This window comes from Penicillium longicatenatum (assembly GCF_028827895.1).
Source record: "Penicillium longicatenatum strain IBT 33135 chromosome Unknown contig_2_segment0_segment0, whole genome shotgun sequence".
NCBI lineage: Eukaryota > Fungi > Ascomycota > Eurotiomycetes > Eurotiales > Aspergillaceae > Penicillium > Penicillium longicatenatum.
In genome coordinates this window covers 241,059-262,735 of record NW_026643120.1, presented here as the reverse complement: position 1 = coordinate 262,735, position 21,677 = coordinate 241,059, and the positions used below count along the sequence as shown (strand labels likewise).

The 21,677-nt window shown below is 48.6% G+C and overlaps 12 protein-coding genes across 12 annotated transcripts; 9 read left to right on the top strand and 3 right to left on the bottom strand.

Annotated features, from left to right (window-relative positions):
* Nucleotides 1-422: 422 nt before the first annotated feature.
* Nucleotides 423-1,769, top strand: N7484_002620 (metal-dependent hydrolase family protein; the record flags this gene model as incomplete). Its single annotated transcript, XM_057113040.1, has 1 exon — nucleotides 423-1,769. The coding sequence occupies one exon, from the start codon at nucleotides 423-425 to the stop codon at nucleotides 1,767-1,769; it is 1,347 nt and encodes a 448-aa protein (XP_056973180.1).
* A 1,114-nt stretch (nucleotides 1,770-2,883) lies between these two features.
* On the top strand, nucleotides 2,884-4,364 carry N7484_002619 (uncharacterized protein; the record flags this gene model as incomplete). Its single annotated transcript, XM_057113039.1, has 3 exons — nucleotides 2,884-3,132; nucleotides 3,261-4,145; nucleotides 4,212-4,364. 3 exons carry the CDS (start codon nucleotides 2,884-2,886, stop codon nucleotides 4,362-4,364), a joined length of 1,287 nt encoding a protein of 428 aa, XP_056973179.1.
* A 469-nt stretch (nucleotides 4,365-4,833) lies between these two features.
* Nucleotides 4,834-6,711, bottom strand: N7484_002618 (HET domain-containing protein; the record flags this gene model as incomplete). The annotated part of the gene is made up of 1 exon (XM_057113038.1): nucleotides 4,834-6,711. The coding sequence occupies one exon, from the start codon at nucleotides 6,709-6,711 to the stop codon at nucleotides 4,834-4,836; it is 1,878 nt and encodes a 625-aa protein (XP_056973178.1).
* A 1,150-nt stretch (nucleotides 6,712-7,861) lies between these two features.
* N7484_002617 (DUF504 domain-containing protein) lies at nucleotides 7,862-8,350 on the top strand (the record flags this gene model as incomplete). Its single annotated transcript, XM_057113037.1, has 2 exons — nucleotides 7,862-8,033; nucleotides 8,073-8,350. The coding sequence occupies 2 exons, from the start codon at nucleotides 7,862-7,864 to the stop codon at nucleotides 8,348-8,350; spliced, it is 450 nt and encodes a 149-aa protein (XP_056973177.1).
* A 214-nt stretch (nucleotides 8,351-8,564) lies between these two features.
* Nucleotides 8,565-9,705, top strand: N7484_002616 (MIF domain protein; the record flags this gene model as incomplete). Its single annotated transcript, XM_057113036.1, has 2 exons — nucleotides 8,565-8,927; nucleotides 8,983-9,705. The coding sequence occupies 2 exons, from the start codon at nucleotides 8,565-8,567 to the stop codon at nucleotides 9,703-9,705; spliced, it is 1,086 nt and encodes a 361-aa protein (XP_056973176.1).
* A 308-nt stretch (nucleotides 9,706-10,013) lies between these two features.
* On the top strand, nucleotides 10,014-10,768 carry N7484_002615 (phosphatase; the record flags this gene model as incomplete). The annotated part of the gene is made up of 3 exons (XM_057113035.1): nucleotides 10,014-10,107; nucleotides 10,156-10,214; nucleotides 10,268-10,768. The coding sequence occupies 3 exons, from the start codon at nucleotides 10,014-10,016 to the stop codon at nucleotides 10,766-10,768; spliced, it is 654 nt and encodes a 217-aa protein (XP_056973175.1).
* A 352-nt stretch (nucleotides 10,769-11,120) lies between these two features.
* On the top strand, nucleotides 11,121-11,844 carry N7484_002614 (CENP-X/MHF2 family protein; the record flags this gene model as incomplete). The annotated part of the gene is made up of 2 exons (XM_057113034.1): nucleotides 11,121-11,720; nucleotides 11,797-11,844. The coding sequence occupies 2 exons, from the start codon at nucleotides 11,121-11,123 to the stop codon at nucleotides 11,842-11,844; spliced, it is 648 nt and encodes a 215-aa protein (XP_056973174.1).
* Nucleotides 11,845-11,987: 143 nt separating this feature from the next.
* On the bottom strand, nucleotides 11,988-12,464 carry N7484_002613 (uncharacterized protein; the record flags this gene model as incomplete). Its single annotated transcript, XM_057113033.1, has 1 exon — nucleotides 11,988-12,464. The coding sequence occupies one exon, from the start codon at nucleotides 12,462-12,464 to the stop codon at nucleotides 11,988-11,990; it is 477 nt and encodes a 158-aa protein (XP_056973173.1).
* Nucleotides 12,465-13,072: 608 nt separating this feature from the next.
* On the top strand, nucleotides 13,073-14,188 carry N7484_002612 (MIND complex subunit MTW1; the record flags this gene model as incomplete). The annotated part of the gene is made up of 3 exons (XM_057113032.1): nucleotides 13,073-13,126; nucleotides 13,209-13,535; nucleotides 13,592-14,188. The coding sequence occupies 3 exons, from the start codon at nucleotides 13,073-13,075 to the stop codon at nucleotides 14,186-14,188; spliced, it is 978 nt and encodes a 325-aa protein (XP_056973172.1).
* Nucleotides 14,189-14,261: 73 nt separating this feature from the next.
* Nucleotides 14,262-15,442, bottom strand: N7484_002611 (dihydroorotase; the record flags this gene model as incomplete). The annotated part of the gene is made up of 3 exons (XM_057113031.1): nucleotides 14,262-15,197; nucleotides 15,256-15,335; nucleotides 15,388-15,442. 3 exons carry the CDS (start codon nucleotides 15,440-15,442, stop codon nucleotides 14,262-14,264), a joined length of 1,071 nt encoding a protein of 356 aa, XP_056973171.1.
* A 3,086-nt stretch (nucleotides 15,443-18,528) lies between these two features.
* Nucleotides 18,529-19,296, top strand: N7484_002610 (uncharacterized protein; the record flags this gene model as incomplete). The annotated part of the gene is made up of 2 exons (XM_057113030.1): nucleotides 18,529-18,846; nucleotides 18,907-19,296. The coding sequence occupies 2 exons, from the start codon at nucleotides 18,529-18,531 to the stop codon at nucleotides 19,294-19,296; spliced, it is 708 nt and encodes a 235-aa protein (XP_056973170.1).
* A 1,109-nt stretch (nucleotides 19,297-20,405) lies between these two features.
* Nucleotides 20,406-21,502, top strand: swc5 (putative Swr1p complex component (Swc5); the record flags this gene model as incomplete). The annotated part of the gene is made up of 2 exons (XM_057113029.1): nucleotides 20,406-20,764; nucleotides 20,827-21,502. 2 exons carry the CDS (start codon nucleotides 20,406-20,408, stop codon nucleotides 21,500-21,502), a joined length of 1,035 nt encoding a protein of 344 aa, XP_056973169.1.
* Nucleotides 21,503-21,677: the final 175 nt, after the last annotated feature.

Genomic DNA, 21,677 nt, shown 5'->3' with positions numbered 1-21,677 from the left:
AGCGACGAACCGTTTCAGGCACAGGACAAAACCTATGATAGGTAGGCTGTAGGCGGTGAAGTTTGCGGGTACAAGTATCCGCAGGGTTGCCGGTCCCCTTTTGCCACTAGAGCAGTTTTGACATGCGGGTACAAGTACCCGCATGTCAAATCATGGCAATGCAAGTACCCGCATGTCAAATCATGGCAATGAAACTTTTATCGGCCCTCAAAGCGCTGCCGGCACTGGCAAAGGGTTCAGGTAGACTAGAAATCAGATTACTGTTCATATTTTGATCAGACTACAAAACATGACATGCTTTCGCTGTAAATTTTCTAGTTTTTCTTGTTCATCCTATTATCAGCCTTTGCAATCAACAACAAAAAACTTGCCTTATCAGGGATAAATTTTGTTACATCTTTCTTCTTGTCATCACTACCATCATGACAGTTGGTCAGTTCGAATTTCAGCATATTGTCAAGCCCTGGCAGCCAAGTCCTCAACGGACATACATCTTTACGTCTGCCAACTTGATTGACCCTGTCACTGGTACAGTCGCGGAAAATACGACCATTGAACTCTCCGATGGCTTTGTATCTTTGGTTGACATGTCCGGAGTAGGGACTAGCGACAATGTCGACCCTGACGCTGTAAAGGTCGACATGAAAGGCAAATACATCTGCCCGGGCTTGATTGATTCCCATGTTCACATCGCTGCAGTCCCTGGCTCTTTGAGCCTTCGAGAAATGAAAGAGATAAGCAACGATCAGAGTGTTTTACGGCAACCGAGCGTTTGCAAGTCCATGCTGACCCGTGGGTTCACGACGGTCCGAGATTGCGGAGGGGCATCCCTTGCCTTGAAAGAATCAATCCAGGAAAGCATCATATGCGGGCCGAGATTGTTCATTGCCGGACATGCCCTTTCTCAAACAGGAGGTCATGGAGATCGCCGTCAACAGCACGATCCAAATGAGTGCTGTGCGGGGCATGTTAATGGGATTGGCCGTATCGTGGACGGAGTGGATCAGTGCTTGAAGTATGCCCGCGAGGAGTTGCGACAGGGCTCGGACTTCATCAAAATCATGGGTGGTGGTGGGGTTGCTAGTCCTACAGACCAGATCCAACACCTTCAATTCTCTGATGAGGAAATCAGGGCCATTGTCACAGTGGCTAACAATGCGGGGACGTACGTTACCTCCCATGCATATACGCCACAAGCGATCCAGCAGGCTGTCAAACAAGGGGTAAAGGGGATTGAACATGGCAATCTCATTGACGAAGCCACAGCCGAAATGATGAAGCAGAACAGCGTCTTTCTTACCCCTACTTTGGTAACATACGCGACAATGGCCGCTCCACAGTTCAGCGGGTTCCTCCCCCCTGTTTCTGCGGGAAAGAACCGCGAAGTTCTGGACAAAGGCCTGCACGCTCTGGAGATAGCCAATAAGGTTGGGGTAGATATTTGCTTTGGCACGGATCTCTTAGGTCCCCTGCATTATGCCCAAAGTAAAGAATTTGCCATTCGGAGCACTATCCAGACACCCTCTGAGATCCTTCGAAGCGCCACCACGACTCCTGCGCGGATGCTGAGACAGGATAAATTCCTCGGCAAGATTGCTCCAGGGTTTGCCGCCGACTTGCTCATCTTGAACGCAAACCCCTTAGATGATATCACCGTTTTTGATCGACCGGACCAACATTTGCTAGCAACCATCAAGGAAGGCCGTGTCTTGAGTTCGCGTTGGAGTCTGTTAGATGTTGAAGCAAGCCATCTGCCAAAGATCGAGTGAGGAGAGATGGAGGAGGGGAGAGAAATTGTCCTGTAGAAATGAAGAATAGGTTGCGGAAGTTCATTGAAAGGGCGTTTCGTGGTGGCGGCGGCCTGTTTCTGGGAAATGAGAGCGAATGATTCTATAGACGCTGTCGATATCTATGCGCGGGTGTAAGAAATGGCGACGGAAGCGGAAGGTTAGAGTATAAGTAACACAGAAAAATACATTTCTCTCTCCCTATCACTGAAATGGAGTAATGGAAGACTATTCTCTTGCTAGGCAGTTTGTTGTGGAGACGCGTATTCGAGAGGGAAGATGGGATCGATGTTGATGCAGCTTGTGTCGGATGGGGAGGCGGGTGACCCCCGGCAGTTGCCAGGTGTTGGTGTATATTATGATGTATCGACCTACGGGTCAAGCGCCATTCTTTGCTGAACGGTTTTTCCGACCTGTATCATGACGCCGGTTTTACAGTACTGGAATGGAGGACTTGGGTATATCTAGGGCCTCGAAGATAGTATTGAATAGCACGTTTCTACACCTCTCTGACCTGCACATGTAGGTGCTATCCACGAATATCTCGTAGAACCTGCGTTTGCTTGTTTTGTTGTGTTGTGTAGCTGGATTGACCCGCACATCCTCGAGTGTGCTGCCTTCGAGCGTTCCCCTCTTCACTAGGTACGTACGCGACTACGCGGTACTACAAACGGCAGGCTATGCAAGCGACGGTTGCGCGGCACCTACTTGAATGTGGTAGTTGTAGCGAGATAGGGCACAAAAAGAATGCTTGTCCAAGAAGAGATTAATAAATATACAAGCATTGTGATTTAGAAAAGTATTAAAAAGTAGAAAATATGTTGGCGGGTGCGCAGCTCGCTTACCGACCACGTCATTCCTGGTAAACCTTATTCTTGGGGCTGAGTAGAAACTACTTCATGCACGTCAGCAGTAGTGCTGATTGTCTTGTGATGATTCCGAGAATCAGCTCAGTCAGATGTATCAATTTAGTGTCCAGCAAGCGATTCTCATATTTTTATTTAACCGTACCTTCTCCCCGTCGCCACGATTACCTATCTTATGTCAAATAATATCATATCCCGCAATTTGACTCGCTTATCACCGTCCGAAGAAGATGCAATCCTCAGTATCACTGACCGAGCTCGCTAAGAGCATTTTGGAAGATGCTCAAGCATTAGACAGTTTCTTATCTTCACATAATCTTCCCCAGCCTTCCTTTGCCGCTGACGGCGTCAAAGACTTTCCTGTGGGTCCCGAACATGCCGATATCCATGTCATCAGGCACCGGCTTATTGATGTGACAAAAGAACTGCGGGACCTTGTCGTCGGTCCTAAAGATACTATTAAATGGATGATCATGAACGTCAGTAACCTGAACTCAGAAAATCACGATTTCTTTTTAAATATTTTGTTCTGCCCTGTCACTCCTCTCGTGGAATGATCGAACCAATTCCCATGTAATATTTTCTGTTAACGCTCCGTGTATCTCAGGATCACACCCTGGCAGCCAGCCTACATGCTATTTCCCACTTCAAGGTCGCCCAAGCTGTTCCGAATGAGGGATCAATTTCTTTTGCCGAACTTGCCCGAGCCACTGGTCTTACCGAGCTTGACGTTGCCCGCTTCGTCCGCCGCACAGCCATCAATCACATCTTCGTTGAGCCTACCCCCGGCCATGTCGCGCACACAGCCACTTCAGCCCTTCTATCTGCGGATCCACAGATGCAGGCACTAGTTGCTCATATGTCCGAAGAGGCCTTTCCTGCATCGGCTAGGATCGTAGACGCGCTAGAGATGGCCAACGGCAGCGGAGAGCCACGCGACAGTCCCTTCACCTTGGCCTTCGGGGCAAGTTTTTTTGAACGAAAGGTGGAGCGGCCGGAAACAATGCATCGATTCGGGCTTGCGATGAGCAGCTGGAGCGAAGGCGACGGGACCCGGCAGATGCGCGATTGCTACGACTGGGCCACTCTGCCTGCTGGGGCAAAGGTCGTGGATCTCGGCGGCGCGTTAGGTCATATATCTCTCGGCATCGCAGAAAGGTTTGAGGACTTGGAATTCGTTGTTGAAGACCAGGGCCCACTAATGGAGCAAGCGTGTCGTTTAATATCCTCGTATCCAGATAGAATCGCAAAGAGGGTGAAATTTTTGCCTCACGACTTTTTCCAGCCTCAACCGGCAGAGGCCCGGGCGGCAGATGCTTACATCATGCGGTATATCCTACACGACTGGTCCGATACTTATGCCAAGGAAATTCTCAAGAATATATTCGAGGTGATGAAGGAGGATAGCAGACTAATCATCGCCGATGCGGTGATGCCGCCGGCGGGAGTGCTGCCAAAGTGTCAGGAGGAAGTGCTACGGAGCTTTGACGTGGTGAGTAACTATTAATCTGAATTAAAGATCGGACTTGGATGACTTAGTGGCTGATTACTGTCTCAGAGTATGCTTGCGCAACTGAACTCCCAGGAACGGACACTGGAGATGTGGAAGGGATTGATTGAGAAATCCGGTGGCGGACGATGGAAGATCACTGGTATTGTTAGCCCGCCAAAGGGTGAATCTATTACGATTCTTGAGGTCAAGTCCTCCTAAAGACTTTAGCCAGCCCTGTTATCGTACCTCAACATCGTCGATTTATGGGTGTGTTTCCGGTCCACCAGCACTTTCAAGACTGGCATGCCCTTGGATCTCAGGCTGTCGGCCTGCTTGGCTGACCGAACTCCCGCTCTTTTTGCACTATCTCACCAGTTTGCATTGTCCGGCTGTAGGTCTTCCTGTTTTCCAGATAGCTTCATTCTCTTCAGTTCAATCAACCATCAGCTTATTCTGTTTCTTTCTTTCCTGTCGTTTCCTTTCGCGTAGATCTGACCCCCAGGTCGCCCTCGCTCCCTTGTCCGCTCCTGCCGGCTCATCAAAACTATTACATAATGAAATAGACACAGTCAAAGCTTACCTACTCTCTATTTGTCTAAATGCAAAATCATCAATCGTAGATTGTATGGATGATCACTTCCAGTGGCTAATATTGGAAGTATTTAAGTGCCCAGTCAATCAAAGCGTATTAGCAAATCACCACTTCAAACCTAGGACGGCTGATCAGAGTTTGGACCAAAGGAGTCTTCGAAGATCTTGGGGACTTGAAGCGTTTAAGTCCTGCAACGTATGCCATGTCTACAATTTTGAACCGCGAGTGATCATTAACGTGAGAAGGATATGACAGCCGTCTCAGGACAAAAGTTTGATTGAACCCATACGGAATGGCCAAAATATCACCATCCTGGACGCCTGCACCTGAGAATCCGATGCTCAAATATCGACCCTTTTCCTTCACGAAGAACAGACTTTTCCCGCTTCCACCTTCTTCGCCTGGTGGAGATTCAACCAATGTCCTGAATTGTTCCGCATGGGGGCCGTCCATGTCTATCAATTCCACCATTTCAGCGAATTCGTCTTCAGGAATAGGATCTTCGGGGTCCCTCCCACGAAAGGAAAGCGCGTGGATGATCTCCAAATAATACCTTGCAAGTTTCTTCGAGCTAGATCCCCCGTAGTTCTTGGTTATGTCACGATACTGGTTCTGCACGAGCCGGGCTTCAGATTCTGGGGGAAGCACATCGTAAAGTGACACATTGCCGAGGATCTTAACATGTAAGCGGAGGCCGGAAAGCTGCTCATCCAGTTGGACTGCGAGAGTGCCTCCATTCGACCAGAGAGATTCATCGATATTGCAATTCGCGATTGGGCTTTGAGAATATCCGAATTGGGCTTCGCCACTTGCAGAGAAGTCCAGCGTCCATGATGGATACGACGGGTCTTTCAATAAAGGGAACAACTTGAATATTTCCGTCTCTGGCTCAGAGCTTAGAATATGCGCTGTCGTTTCGACGAACACTTGCTGAATCGCTTTCTTGTAGTTGGGTGGACGTTCGCACGCAAGCGAGGGTGACATTGAGTAGAGTGCATAGATTCTATCAAGTAGTACGCTACAAGATCGGTTTATTGTTGTGAAAAGAAGAGCGCTGACGCTAAGTTGCTTGTCGGAAGTGCTGGTACGCATTTCACTGTCTGAGGCCAATAGCTCAATAGGGGCGCCACTGGCATTAATGTTATCAAGAGCCCGGTCCACAGACTCTTCTGTGTAAACAGAGTAGGACGTATGATTCATTTCACCATCGACTTTCTGCGAGGTCGGCGTGAAGCCATACATTTCATCCATAACGGACTCCATGTCCCACAGTTCAAAGGCCCTACTTCCGGACATGCAAATTGGCTTTTTCGTGGGCAGAAACCATTCCTGGTATGTCCACAGTCTTCTCCAGTATGGCGAAGACATGATCTCAGCTATACCATTCCAGGCGTGAATCCTTAGGAGTTGAGTTTTTTTCTCATCAATAAGGGATACATTATCCCCAGATCCACGCAATGCTGTTTGGTCTGAGAGCCAGCACCGCTCCTTTAAGCGAGCGGCATATTTGCCTTGAAGTTCTTTTGTATGTGAGGCATAGAGATATATTGCCGCCTCAATGTCCAATGTTGACTCACCCAGGAATGCAACCACACGCCTGGCGAACTTATATATGTCTCCCATAAGCAGAATCTGATGATGCTTCTCATTAATATCATCTTGATTGATGCAGATGAAATCACACCAAACGACGCATCGTTGCCTTGGCAGAGCCTGGCGTAAGCTACGTAAGAATGTCGAGAGTGTCGGCAAAACAAACACTTCACATCCATCTATGATCATTGGATATTGGTCCTTTGCATCCATGTCCCCCCAAGTGTAGGAAAGTGCTTTGTAGTTAGGCTTCGGCTCATCGAGTAATGAGGCAACTCGAAGTGATGCTCGTAACGGAGAGTCATATGATCTTGACCGTTCAATTGTCAGTAGACGAATTTGTTGTCGGTCGGGGTCGAGGGACGTGTAGTTTAAAGGCATTTCTGCGTGGAGAAGTCGGTAGTTGGAGAGGGAAATAGTTCAATTAAAAGTGCGCAATTGGATGGCCAATGGAATTTATGTGTCCTGAATCTCATGACGTGGCAGCGCTAAGGCTGCATGTCGCACCCGGTATCTTTTGAATTGGTCGCAGGCTCCTATGTTTGCCCCGCTTTTCCTGTGTGATGGCCACTCGTCATTGCTTGATTGTGGAGATTAATGAAACAAGGCTGACTTGACTCAATAAACTTTCCGAATTTGCAAGGTACTGGGTTATCTTACAAGCAGCCTGCTAAATTTAATTGATCCGTAGCCACATCTAGCCTGTTGTCGTGAAGGATAGTGTCATAACTTTCTCGTATGAATAAATAGTGGCTTTGGTCACTTCCAGTGATTAAATCTTCCCACAGACTTGCTCCCAAGATGAGAATGCTCTCGAAATCTCCCTTGACAGTCGAGACCTGGCCAAATTCAAAGATAATCAAAAACTCAATAGAACTATTTGAGCTACAACTTGGGACTGAATGGCACCGAAAGAAGATCCCGGTTTAATAGCAAAATTGCCTCACATGCAGGAGGGCGAAAAACAAAATCAAAGAGGGAAACAAACTTGGGCCGAAATGGGGGGGGGGGAAACAGGGGCTTTATATCACCAGCACGGCGAGGTGTAAAGACACTTGACACTAAACCAAAAGTGATCATACTAAACCTAACATGGTAATTTGCTGTCCCCCTCCGATATGGTGTAGTGGCTAACATCGTCGTCTCTCACACGACAGCCGGGGGTTCGATTCCCCCTATCGGAGTTTCTTTTTGTTTTGTGTTTTTGTCGTATTCTCCTTTGTAGGAAGATACATGAGTCATAGCCATCCCTCTAAAGATGAGTCTTAACTCGTGACTCATAACATACTTGTACTTCGCCTTGACTCATGAGTAAGGCTGTAGTCCGAATAAGGGACAATCACTTGACTTGGCATCAGGGCTTGTCCCCAAGAGGCCGGGGTGCTACGAGTCATTCGGAATTTCTCCGCAATGTAAAATACGAGATGGTTTAGGTGACAAAATTCTGGTTGCATGTTATAAGTCTCGCTGCTGGCCGTCATGGCATTCGATAATGCAGCTTCAACTGTTTACTCCGTAATTCCACACCATCATGGCGTCCACGAATGAACCAACGTGTGTCAATGTGCACGAGACGACGCAAGAAACTCCTAGATCTCGGTCGGCTAGTCCATCAATCCAATCAAGTGGGTCCACAGCCACCCAGGTTCGCTTCTCTCAATCAGAGGAAAAGTCCCGTGAGAACAAGCTGCGGCCTGCTGGAGGTATGATGTCCTTTCTCTCTGGAAAGTAGAAAGACATAGTGACAGTCATGGCAGACATTATCAATCGCATCATTTGGGATTCGAGCTTGAGTCCCGAAAATTATGTGATTGTTTTCCTAGATCGATTCCAGGGCGAACTGGAAGTAGGCTTTGATAGCTGGAAGAAGGAATCTACGGACGAAGAGTTCATTCCCCAACATCGTGTTCTGTACATCAGGCACGTTGATGGTGAGATTATTTGGGACCGACGCAGACGGATCGATAAAATCTTCAACAGTGGAAATTCAGCCTTCCGTGAGCTTGCTTTTCTAGCCTGATGTGGGATTAGAGAATAGAGACTTTGACATTCGATACCTTCCAATACTTGAATTTGATTATTGGTTCACAAGGTGACCAAGAAAGGCAACCACTATCGAGAGCCACACCTTCCCTTCAACCTTCGTAAAAGCGCTGTTTTTTTCAATGGCCATCAAAAGCTTCTTGTCCCTTTGACCCACTTCCTTTCAATCGATCGTATTGAGCATTTTCCCGATGGACCACTCAACTCAGAAAAAGCCGTCTCTACCCCGTTTGTCCACCAAAGTCCCCGTGGAATCCCAATCAACACCCTTGCTACCACAGCTGCCGAATCTCCAGGACATTAATGTACGCCCCAAGCGACCAGTGACCATGCCTTCCCCATTTCCAGGTCGAGAGGAGAATATTTTCCCCTCTGTTGATGATGCCTCCGAGTCCAAAGTTATGTATTCGACCAAGGAGTCCGAGGATGCACCGGTGAAAAAGAAATCACACCACTATGAGGACACTTTTGCGACTCGTGGTTCCCATAATTCTCCCCAGGACCGAATCGCTCAGGACTCCGTGGTCGTCGCAGAGCTTCAAACAAACTGCAAGGTTTGTTGGCAGTTGGTCTTCTTATCGTGAGTCCCATACTAAACTTGCTTGCTAGGTTCAAGATGAATCACAAAGGCTCGTTGCCGATCTGATCTTTCGCCTGGCTCAAATCTACCAGCGTCCAGAGACATGCATTATGCTCGCTATCCAACAGAACACCGGCGTGTTCTTTGGTAGCACGACAGAACTTTCTTATCTACTGAAGATATACGCCCTCCCATCCTCCATTGCACCCTTCACCAACCTCCGCAACACCAATCTGATTCAGGCTGCCATGCACGACTTGTTACACATCCCCAAAGATCAAGGCGTCATCGTTTTCCTACCTGTCTCGGAGGACAATCTTGCCACTAATGGGTCGACTGCTCGAGGCGAGATCGCCCGCCTGGAACGTAATGACCAGGAAGAAAGTCCGGGTCTCTTTAAAACGATCTCGCGATCAATGTCTCGCCGTCTGAAAACAAACAGTGGGCAGAGTGTGCCTATCTCCTTTACATCTACTGTTGAAGCTTCCACTGTTTCTCCATCAATGCAGAGTGAGGTTCGTCATTCGCCGGTCGTTGTGGACGATGCAGTGGTATCTCCAGAAGAAAGAGGAAGAAGCAACCTTCGAAAGCGCACGTCATTGCGGGATCTTATTCGCCGAAGGGTCCTGGCTGCCATAGACAAGGACACAAAAGAAAAGGCGAAACAGGTGACCAAGAAGGACGACTCAATGGAAGATGAGTCCAAGGAGAAGGCTAAAAATCAAATTCCTGAGGAGAAGGAAGAGCAGTAGGTCATGCTGATTGACCAAAACCGCGTATGATTTTATCCTGCGCAGCTTTATTCAAAGTTCTATGTTTTATGCGAGTTCTGTATATGTATTAAATGAAAGCTCTTGAAATGAGAATGGTATGGAGCTTGTCCTGACCTTGATACCCACCCTAGGCACCCATCTAGGTAGGCATCAGCAACCGTGCCTCATACATGCATTTCTCCACTTTGACCTGTAGTTGTCTTCCCCAGTATACTTTGTCTTCTATGTAACTTCCTCTCCTCTTCTTCCACAACCCGCCTTTCTTCCCTATCCTCTTGCCAAACACGATGGCATCTCGGGATACCAGCCCCGAGAATATCAACTCAGTCGCCGAGAGGCCTGGAAATCTTTTTGATGCGCCGCCACGGTCGGCCTTGATCCGTTTGTGATAAACAATTTCGTTAGTGAAATCATACTCAGATATTTTAGATGCATGCAACGCAAGGGGCTCATGGGGAGCAGGAATCGCACGAGAATTCGCACTGAAAGTAAGAGCTTGGGATTGAGTATTTATTCTTAAACTGCTGATCATTCTTCAAAGTATCCATGGGCCTTCACTGAGTACCGGAAGCATTGCTTGAAATGGAAGGGCGAGAACAAATTTCATGACATACCCAATCTGTACGCTACTGGAGACGAAGCCAAGACCATCTCGGTCCGCTATCCTGTTGGCACAGCGCTCATCATCTACCCTGAAAGTTGCTTTTTTGCGCCAGGTGTTAAGCCCTGGGTCATTTGTTTGTTCACGTCTGCCGACTACGGCAGTCGCGTGGATTCGCCCGAAATGATTCTCAATAACACCAATGCCGCTCTTCATGATCTGCGACAGAAGCTTGATAATGCGGGGAAAAGGCGGCATTCTGGACTTCTTGTTGATCACCTTTGGGCATGCCGATTCAATTCGGGGCTTTTTGGTATTCCTTGGGCGAAAACGAGGGAGCTGATCGACGGAGTTGCCTTGGGCTTGCCCCTCACCATTGTTTACCCTCCAGACAAAGACGAAGAGGGCGAAGCCACGAAGAAGAATGTCCTAAATACCTAGGACATTAACTGGCGGTGGGAAAGAAATTTGGATTGAGCTCAAGGGCGATATCCTCATATCAGGATTCAACATAATCGCTTTGATGTTCGTGAAGGAAAAAACTTCAATTTCAAACCTTTCTTACACCTGACGGTCCCTGAGAGATTGATAGATAATGACCAAATGCCAGTCAATTGAAATTGGAACAGCGCAGTAATACTTCGGGGTTTATTTTTTATTCTCTATTAAATGCTTCCTTTGACTGGGGCGTTGCCATATCACCTGACACCGCGTCTCCAAATCGCGGCCCGCGTCAACAACTCTGCTTCCTTATCTACAAGTAAACGATCTAAAAACTCACCACATAAAGACCATGGCCGGTGAACCCCAGCAAAAGCGGCGCAGACTCCCTTTCAAGCCTCCAAGCCGCACCTCAAGCGCTGGACCATCCGCAATACCACCGGCTGCCAAAGACAAGGGCAAAGACAAGGGCAAAGCCAAGGAGAGCACCGCCAAACCCACATCTAAAGCTACATCAACATCCACATCCAAAACCCAGCCCACGATTTCCTCTTCCATGGCCACATCTAGCAAAAGACCCCACGATGATACCCTCAGCGCATTACCCGCAACCCCGTCCGACTTCGCGTCCGACTCCGAGTCCGAGACACCAGTCGGCGAACGCGAGCGGCCCCTCTCCGAAGAACCGGATTACATGCTTGCAGAAATCACACACCGGACACCACAGGAAAATATTGCGATGGGGACACCACAAATTCATCCTAAGCTGTTGACGGCCCTTTTCCATCATTTTTTCAAAAATGACAAAACTCGTATCTCGAAGGATGCTGATGCTCTGATGGCGAAGTATATGGATCTCTTTGTGAGGGAGGCCATTGCGCGTGGCAAGCTAGAGAGGGATTTGGTTAATGAGAGTAAGGGCCGGACGGGCCCTGCGGATAACTTTATTGAGGTATGATTATCCCTTCCAAGGTTCAATTGCTGTCATATCGTAGGGTGCAAAGTACTAAATTCAATTATTGTTTTAGGTCGAGGACCTGGAGACATTGGCACCGTGGCTTGTCATGGATTTCTAAAAATAAAACAGAACTTGAATATGGGAATACTCCCAGGTGGAATGGCATGGCGTTGTGGAATATTTTTTTCTGTTGTGATGCTTTTGAGATACCAAACTATACTATTCATCGATATAGCAAAGTACAGCGCATCATGATGATGTTCAGATATATGTGACTCGTAACATAGTGATGTCCCGTGGACTGTGGTATGACGGTGGTTTTCCCGACGAGTGATCCTCCACAAAAGGCGGGACTGCATCGAAGCCATTGGCATTGTGGAGCATAGCGACATCATGGTTGACTCGTCGCGATACCCATGAGTTCGCTGTATAAGCGGTCCTCTTCTTGCTGAAATGAGCGACTACCACTGGGAGTTGGTTGTGTTCGGGGAGATGGCCGAGCTTCACATTGTAGTCTGTATAAGCGATGTCGAAAACGATGAAGACTCGGGTACGCCATTGCTGGACAGCGACGAGCCGAGTCTCAGCAAGCTTTGCGGGATCTCTCGAAATTCCCTTTTTTTTCAGGAGATGCTTTGCAAGTGGGAGGAGATCTTGTGGGGACTCGCGGGCCTTCGTGATCTGGGAACTTCGTTGCGAGACGATCACCAGGACTCGGAGTGGACCTGTTTGTGTCATGATTATCTATTACTGTTCCAAAAATTAGTGAGAATCTTGGGGATGGGATCATTCAGCCTTCCGACATGTCCTTACAGCCAAGCAGTTGATTGCAAATCCTTGGAAGTGGAATTCCAAGATGTCTCCGACATACATATATATACATGTGGAAGGCAGGGATGGACAAGGTTATTGTTCGCCGATTGTTAGGAATTCCATGGACCTGCAGGCTTCAAGAATTGCCAGTTAAACCAAGTGGCAACTGTTAACATAGCTGTATGCTTCCATTGGATACTTCGAATTCTATTTGACTACAATTCGGGCTGGGTCAGCATCGGACAGACGATGCGGATGTGCTGGTTGAGCTGCCAATCGTGTACTATCGGATAGTAAGGCAGCCATAGCGACGGAAGAAAAAAGCAGAGACCCAGGGAGGTTTGAAATTCAAAACAGACTGAAAACATCCTGTCAAATGCAGCTTACTCGGGTAAATGAGGCAGCTCCGATGGAATGTTGGCGTGATAAGGTTGTGTCGCACATTCGTTAGGAAGCCAAGGCGGTCTGTTGCCACCTCGTCGCGTCTTTTCTCTCCCAACGCGTCTTCTTAGCACGACAAGCCCAGTTTCACCATGAATGATGCAACCACTTCCCTGCTCACCGAGCATTTCAGCTACACTCCATTGGTGAGTTGTGTTGGCCTTGCATATCAAGCCCCCTTCCCCGAGGCGTGACTCCCTTCACGACCCCGCTAACCTGAAATCCTAGTCGCTGATTGACGACATCATCAACTCCATCAACAATCTGATCTACCAGGCAATCTCTAGCTTAGAGTCTGGTCTGATTGCTACTCCGCCGGAGCGCCTAGGATTTTCGCACGCCACGAATGGCCCCACCATCGCGGACACCGACGACGATGGCAATATTGTTTACCCGGAAGCAAAACTCGAGCTGGAGAATGGATTGCACCAGTTAGAGACGCTTCTTGAAACCAATGTCGATAAGGCTTTCGATAAGTTCGAGATCTACGTACTTAGGAATATCCTTACTGTGCCGAGTGACTTGCTCCCCCATGTGCGACTGAAGCATTATGAGGTAGGAGTGGCTTGTACCTGACTTTGTCACCATGAGCTAACAAACTTCCGATGCAGGGTCTATCTTTCAATCCCACCCCCGATACCCCCACACCAGAGACGATTGCTGCCCAGCGCAAAAAGTTACTTGAGACGAGAAAGCTCAACCGTTCCTTGAAAGAAGAATGCGCGCGCAATACAGCTGTGATTGCTCAGTTGAATGCCATTGTATCGGCAGTCAAGACTGCGAAGAATGGTGACGCGACCGGAGAATCAAAGAGACCGCCGTTGGATCTGTCCTTCTTGACGTCAAGTGCCGCTGCGCAACATCTTCGTGTCGGGGTGGACACCGGTTCAAACACCCAACACACGCCGCTTACAACCCACACTACTTTTATCATTTCACAACTTCCAGCTCTGCAGGCAACACTCGAGAACCTTCGGCCGAGATTGGCATCTCTACCTGGCTCAATGAAGGAGATTCAGACTAAGACCAAGCGCGACGAGCGGAAAGAGTACATTGAAGGCCGGATTAGGCTACACCTGGAGCGAGCTGGGCAGCTTGCGATGGGTGATGATGGAAATCCAGTTGTTGCTGGTCGCCGGATTGATATCTCTGAAGCTCATGCGCTGGAAAGCGTGGCCAACATGATTACGCAAACCAGATCTGCGTAGCACGGTTCATTTTCAAGATAAAACTGGTTCAATGAATCCGAACCTTTTTGGTATATTCTGTCTAATGACTTTTCTATGAAGACCAGGTAACAGTCCATGTGTCCTGAGTCTTGCGGAAGGGAACAACGTCGGTTGCATCCGACTGCAGAATGTCTACAATCTTCTCACCCTTCTTGTCGATGGTGATGAACTCCTTGGTCTCTTCACCAATTTCATAGAAGGCACGACCAAACTTGCTCATGAAGCCCTCCAAAATTTCTGGGGTAATCTCCTCTTCCTTGAGGACTCCCTTCTCACATGCCTGCTCGAGGGAATCGAGGACGACCTGGGTGCAGTACGGCTGGGTGAAGACACCGGCAGCAATCTTCTCACCACCGCGCTTGGAGGCAGCTGGGTGAGGAGCGCTATCGGAGCCGAAGAAGAACTTGGGGTTACCTGATACAGCGGCACGGAGAAGAGCGTCACGATCGGCCGGGGTCTTTGCGACAGGCTTGCAGAAGCAGAATGGGTCACCGGCCCAGTGATCGACGATGATGGACAGGTGGTGAGCTGTGATGGTACCGGCCACAGTGGGTCCGCATTTCTTGACGGCCTCGATGGCAGCGGCTGTTGTGCAGTGCTCCAGGATAATTCGGAGCTTGGGGAACTGGGCGTGGAGCTCCAGCAGGGTAGGCAGGAAGCGCTCCTCGGCGGACAGGACTGTCACATCGCCTGTGGAGGGAACCTCTCCGTGCAGGTTAAGGACCAGGTTCTGGCGCTCCATTTCGGCGAACACCGGGTAGAAGGCAGCATAGTCGATCACTCCGGAGCTCGAGTTGGTGGTGACACCAGCGGGGTAGCTCTTGACACCAGTGATGCCGCGTTTCTTGGCATCGATGATGGTAGCGGGGGTGATGGTCTCGTGCAGGTACAGCGACATGAGGTAGCTGACATTGGGCTCAATGGCTTGCAAGCGCTTCTTGTAGTCGAGGGCATGGTCTACGGTCGTAATCGGCGGTACTAGGTTCGGCTGCACGATATGTTAGGAAGCTAGACAGAACCTGATTGATATAATATTTCTCCCTTACCATGACGAAAACAGTGTTCACACCACCCTTGCGGATGGTAGGAGTCACCAGCTCCATCATGGGACCATCGCGCAGGTGGACTACGATCATGGTCAGCTCTCTGCTTGTTCCCTGAGTTTAAACGGCACATACCGTGGAAATCCGCCGGGGCAGGCAGCCTAATTCCGCGCAGCTTGGACAAAGTCATTATGAAATGTATTCAAGCCTCAAGCTTCAATCAAAGATCGGATAAAATCGAATTGACGGTCAAGTCTGCCCCGCCAAATTTTCTGGCTTTCTGCCAGGCGGTGGATCTCCCCGCCGGATTTCCCCGCGGACCCAGATATCGCGATCTATACGGAGTACAATTGCTTCATTCTTCTTGTATCGTATCAGATGAGAACGCCAACTCGGCAATATCCTAAAGTATGATAAAGGCTAGCCAGAAGTGCGAGGACATACCCTTACCCCTCAGTTCTGAGCGCCCAAGTCTTCTAATCGGGACACATGCAAGCCACAGCTTACCAGCGTTGGATGGTAACGTATTTCCCAAGCAACCCGGACGCCCGGTCGGCCCGGACGCCCCAACCAAAACGCGTCAATTAATTAGACCTATCTTCTTCAACCAACCTCCATGCCACCAGATCGCTCTCAAAAGCGTCAAAACTTGATAGAACAAGAGGGTCGTATCTTACTTGCTATCCAGGCTTGGAAAAAGCAGGAAAAATTGTCGATTAGTGAAGCAGCACGCATATACGATATACCTAAATCAACGCTCCACGACCGGATACACGGAGTCCATAACCGCGTCGAATTACGTCAAAAATCGTTCAAATTGACTGAAATTGAGGAGAATTCGCTTAAAGAATGGGTAATCTCTATGGATATACGTGGAGCAGCACCACGTCCTTCTATGGTCCAAGAAATGGCTAATCTCTTGCTCGCCACACGTGGAACTACCCCGATTCAAACCGTCGGCAAAAACTGGGTTTCTAACTACGTTAAACGACACCCAGAGCTTGAAACGAGGTTCTCAAGACGCTATAATTATAAGCGGGCAAAGTGCGAGGACCCAAAGATCATTGCAGAATGGTTCGACCTAGTTCAAAAGACGACTTTAAAGTATGGGATCCATGAAGATGATATCTATAACTTTGATGAGACGGGGTTCGCGATGGGCTTAATAGCGACCGCAAAAGTCGTTACAAGAGCAGAATATTATGGTCGACGCTCTCTTTTACAGCCTGGAAATCGTGAATGGGTCACCGCGATTGAGTGTACAGGCGCATCTGGATATAGCCTTCCTCCGATGGTTATCTTTAAGGGAAAACTTCATATTGGAGGCTGGGCTGAAGAGATGAAGCTTCCGGGCGACTGGCAGTTCCAGGTTAGTCCGAATGGATGGACCTCGGATGAGATCGGACTTCACTGGCTTAAAAAGATCTTTATTCCATCAACTTCCTTAAGGTTAAAGGGGATATATCGACTTCTGGTTCTTGATGGTCATGGAAGCCATCTAACTCCAAAATTCGACGAAATTTGCTCTCAAAATCATGTGATTCCAATCTGTATGCCACCGCACTCATCACATCTTTTACAGCCTCTTGATGTGGGTTGTTTTGCCGTCTTAAAGCGTGCGTACGGAAAGTGTGTCGAGGACGTGATGCGGCAAGGTCGGAACCATATTGATAAATTAGACTTTTTAAACGCCTTTCCAGACGCTCGAATCGAAGCTTTCAAAGCAGAAACGATCAAGAATAGTTTCTCGGCAACTGGTTTAGTTCCATATGACCCAAATCGAGTCATTTCAAAGCTTGATATCCAGCTCCGGACGCCCACACCACCACCATCTCGAGGAAGCCAAAGCAGCGCGTGGGAGCCTAAGACACCGTCAAATTATAAGCAGCTTCAAAAGCAAGCTTCTTCAATTAAGAAGCTCTTACAAAAGCGCTCTAAGAGCCCACCAAGCCCAGTCAATTCCGCTGTAGATCAGGTGTTTAAAGCGTGCCAAATCATGATGCAAAAGACAGCTTTTCTAGCTCGTGAGAACCAGCTCTTACGCGCTGGCGCGGAAAAAGAAGAGCTAAAAAAAGCACGTTCTAAGCTCCAGATATCAGCTCCAGAAGGCCTATCTGTCGCTGAGCTTCGAGAACTGGCTCAAAATGATCGAAATAGTCAAATTGAAGCTTCATTCGACCAGCCAACCGGTCAAGCAGAAGCACAAAACCGACGACCTAGGGCGCCACCAAGATGCTCTGAGTGCAATATCCAGGGTCATAAGAGAACGCATTGTCCAAATTTGATTAAATAGCTTAGATATTCAATATTACGTTTTTTCGGGTGAATTGTGCTGGTTTGAATTAATTGAAGTTGATGGGGCGTCCGGGCCGACCGGGCGTCCGGGTTGCTTGGGAAATACGTTATAGATTATCATAGATAATCGACCTGTCCAGACCGGGTTTCTTCAGATAATAACCCTTGTCTAGGTCCATGCAGGAACAAAATTAATTACCAACTTCTCTGCGTGGGTCAAAGACCTATGTAGCCGCCGGGGTCCTCAGGTTGCAACCCGGGCGCTTCGCCGCAACCTATCAGAGGCCAGATTTTGCTGTCACGACGAAACGATCTGTGCCCAGGAACACAAATGAAAAGCCATGGCCTGCAAGCCCCCGTGTCCAACATTCAGGCAAAAAAACTAAATATAACTTTGGGAAGCGCTTTGTCCAGTTCTCTGACTGCCAAGTCTGCAGGCGCACGACCGTCTGCTAAGAACCCCGCGAACTACAGTGCTTCGAAAGCGTAGAGTTCAAGTTGTAGTACCTGAGCCCATGACCCTGGAATTTAACTTTGTGGATGTGCGAATCATTGCTGTCGAGAGTATAGTGATCACCCCCACCATGGCTGAACGCCTATGCTGAAGACCCCTATCGATCGCCCGGATACGCGCCCTATCCCAAATTGACATTTGTGATGGAATAGCGCTCGCCAACATTGGCTTGCAGAATAACATGAACCTGGCTCTGTATATCATCGATTGGTACTACATATTCAGCCTGGTTTCCCCTTTCTGCGTTACTTCGGAGACTCGAGGTCCCAATCTTTCTCTTATTGACCCTTGACGCCGTCCTTTGCCAGAATCATCCCGGTCTTTCATTCTCAACTACCTCCGCGAGGTCTTGTTCTGTCCCCTCTTTTTGTTACACATTTGAAAAGACAAACCCTTGCCGGCAAGGTAGAACCCTCTAATAACTTTTCAATAAAACCATCGTCTTCTTTCTTTTTTTTTCATTCAATATGAGCTCCGGTTCTTCTACCACAGGCTCCAACGCTTTTTCTTCCGATATGGATGAATCAAATTACCTGAAAAAGAATAGGATCTTGCATCGGGCACGACTGGGTTTATCCCTTATTATCTTCATCGCTGCTGTCGCTATTATTCCCTGCGAAGCAGTCCCGTTCCATCATTATAGGACTACGGCTAAGTGGGCCTCTTCGGGTCTTGCCCTCTGGCCGATGAACTTTGATATCCGACCGACAGTAGCTGCTCTTGCTTGCGGCTGTGTCATTGGAGCATTGAACTTGGCATACGTTGTTGTGGCTCTTCTTCCGTTGGTGAGTAATGCCTGCCGCGTGGTGATTGATGAAATTCTCAACTAACTTGTATCCTTCCAGCCACAATCGCGCATTAAGCTCCTGAACTCCTACTCCTCAGCCTCAGCAACTGCAGGTTTTATCACAGCCCTAGTGGGTCTTCTCTTCATCATCTACCTTCCATCCTCGTCCTACCCAACCGGCTTCAACGAAAACGAGACCTTGCATAGCTGGACTTGCAAATGGAGGGAGAGCTCCAGTGACGAGGCTACACCTATCCATTTTGCACGCGACTGTCACGCTACGAATGCGGGGTTCGGGCTGTTGTGCTTGACACTCGGATTGGAGATCTTTATGGGGATGGCTGCGGCCGCCGGAACCTGGTTCCAAAAAGATGTTGGTCGCCGGCGTGAAGAGCAGGTTCAGTTGGAGAAGTTGGAGATTGCTACGAAGCAGGCGTATAAGAATTGAGAACTGGTTTCTTATTCTAAATAGCTGACGGATGTATGTAAAGGCGTTGGGATTAGGGGCTGAGGCCTCACTGGAACTATTGGTTATGGATATTGCCTAGGCATATGATATTGTATGACGTGCTGGTTTGCGAGATACCATTATGATTATGAATGGGATTGGAATGAAACAATGATATTAGAGTTCAGTGCGAGCAAATCGGTACGGAATAGCTCAGAGCGCATCAGTGTTCTCTATTTCTACCCTATTCCGAATGCCGATCATTCCAGAGGAATCTGGGCAGCTCTTACAAAATGGTCAGCCTCTTACCCATGGAACTTCTACCTGCTCACTAAGCTTGTATGATATGAATGTTGCCCAACCAAGGGACAGTGCAAGCTTGGAACGATATCATCTAGGTGAGAAGACACGTACTCTAGATAACTTTTGTTGTTTACAAATCGTCTAATCTGCAAGTAGCTACGACCATAAACTCTACGGCCGCCACGGAAATCTACAGTATCGATGTGGCCAATACTTATGGTCCAGGTCATCAAGCCATCGCACTTAGTATTAAAAGCACACAGCAAGGATACTATGGATGCCAATTAAGTGGCTGGACTGGTGAGTAGCCATTCTACCGTGAAAGCAAGGTAGATCGCTCATTGTTTTGTATGAACTGTCCGCACATAGGTTGGTGGGCACAGTGCTGTTGCCCGAAGCCTCATTTTCGGCACCAAGTACGTGTCAAACACTTTTAAAAACATCAATGTTGTCGCGACACATTGACGCCTTGCGGGATTCTGTTTTCGGTCGGTATGCCCGGGTATGGTTTGAGCAGGCCAATATCAAAGTCCACCCATCCAAGAGTGGAGATATAATTGCCAACGATTGCGGCCCATCGAATGATGGACTCAATATGTGGGAAGACGAGGAGTACCTTGGAATGAATAAAAGTAAAATGTCTCGGTAGGATTGAATGATTTGCTTCGAGTTGACAGTTGCTCGCGTAGATGAGCGTGATTGCGCTGTCTTACATAATCCTTATCAGCACCGCCTTCGACAGTACCAGATCGCGTTCATCTGCTTCTTATTCTCTCGCGAATTCCTTTCCTGCGCCAATTTCCAAAATGTCGACCGACCTTACAGTTTCCGCGACTGTCGATCTGGACGATGATTCCTACAACTCCTCCGAGGATGAAGATTTCCGGCTCGAAGGCGCCCAAGACGATTCCGACCTATCTTCCGATGACGATGCGGCCGAGCCTGCCCAGAAGAAGCGAAAGACAAATAAAAAATCTGAGGCCCCGGAGGATGAACTCGATTCAGGCGATGAAGTCACGATTCGGAAAGCACGCGAAAAGCGAGAGAAAAAGCGCAAGGGGAAGAAGTCCAAAGGCAAGAATGCAGTCGACGACGATATGGACTTGGACGATGATGAAGGGGGCACCGGAGGCTTTGTACGGACACGTGCCATGAAGCAGCAGATGTAGGTCTTCCCGAGTGAGTTATATTCTACAGTACTGTCGTTCTGACCCGTATTCCCCACAGTCGAGAGGAAGAGGAACGTAAACCGCTAGCCAAGATCGACGGTGCGACGATTGACGTGGATGCTCTGTGGGAGCAGATGAACGCGCCTGGCACCGAGCTGGGTCTGCGGCCGGACCAGATGAAACACGATAGTGAGCCGACTCCAGAAATCGATCACGTCAACGCGCACATGAAGGGCCATGCTCCCAAGCCGGAGAATAATTCGCGCCATGCCCACAGCGAAGAGATGATCAAGATCAAACGGACTTACGAGTTTGCTGGTGAGATGATTACGGAGGAGAAGATGGTGCCCAAGAACTCGGCAGAAGCCAAGGCGTTCTTGTCTAGTGGACAGACCGTCGAGAATGCAGAGGACGTTGCAGCACCGAATCGCAACCTACGCCGCCCACTGCGCAAGATATCCCGATTTGATCCCAATCCAACTGGAACAATCAAGAAGAGTTGGGAGAAGCAGATTTTGGAAGCTGGCGATCAGAATGCGAGCGGACCGAAGATCAACACAGTGGAGAAGTCTCGACTCGACTGGGCGCAATATGTGGATCAAGCCGGAATCAGCGACGAACTGCGTGTCCACAGCAAGGCCAAAGAGGGATATATGGGCCGTATGGATTTCCTGGGTCGTACCGAAGCCAGAAGGGACGAAGAGGCCCGACAGGCCCGTATGAAGGGCATGTGAAGTCTTATCTTTTACTGTGCCGTCTTCTATCTGCGACTCGGCAAGGGTTACGATCATTACTTGTTTTGGTTATCAGCCGAAACCATATCGCTCCCTCTCCCGTTAGAAATGCATGCCAGGGCCGTATTGTGGGAGCCTCGTACCTGAGTCGCCTTGACACTTTCGTCTGAAAGGT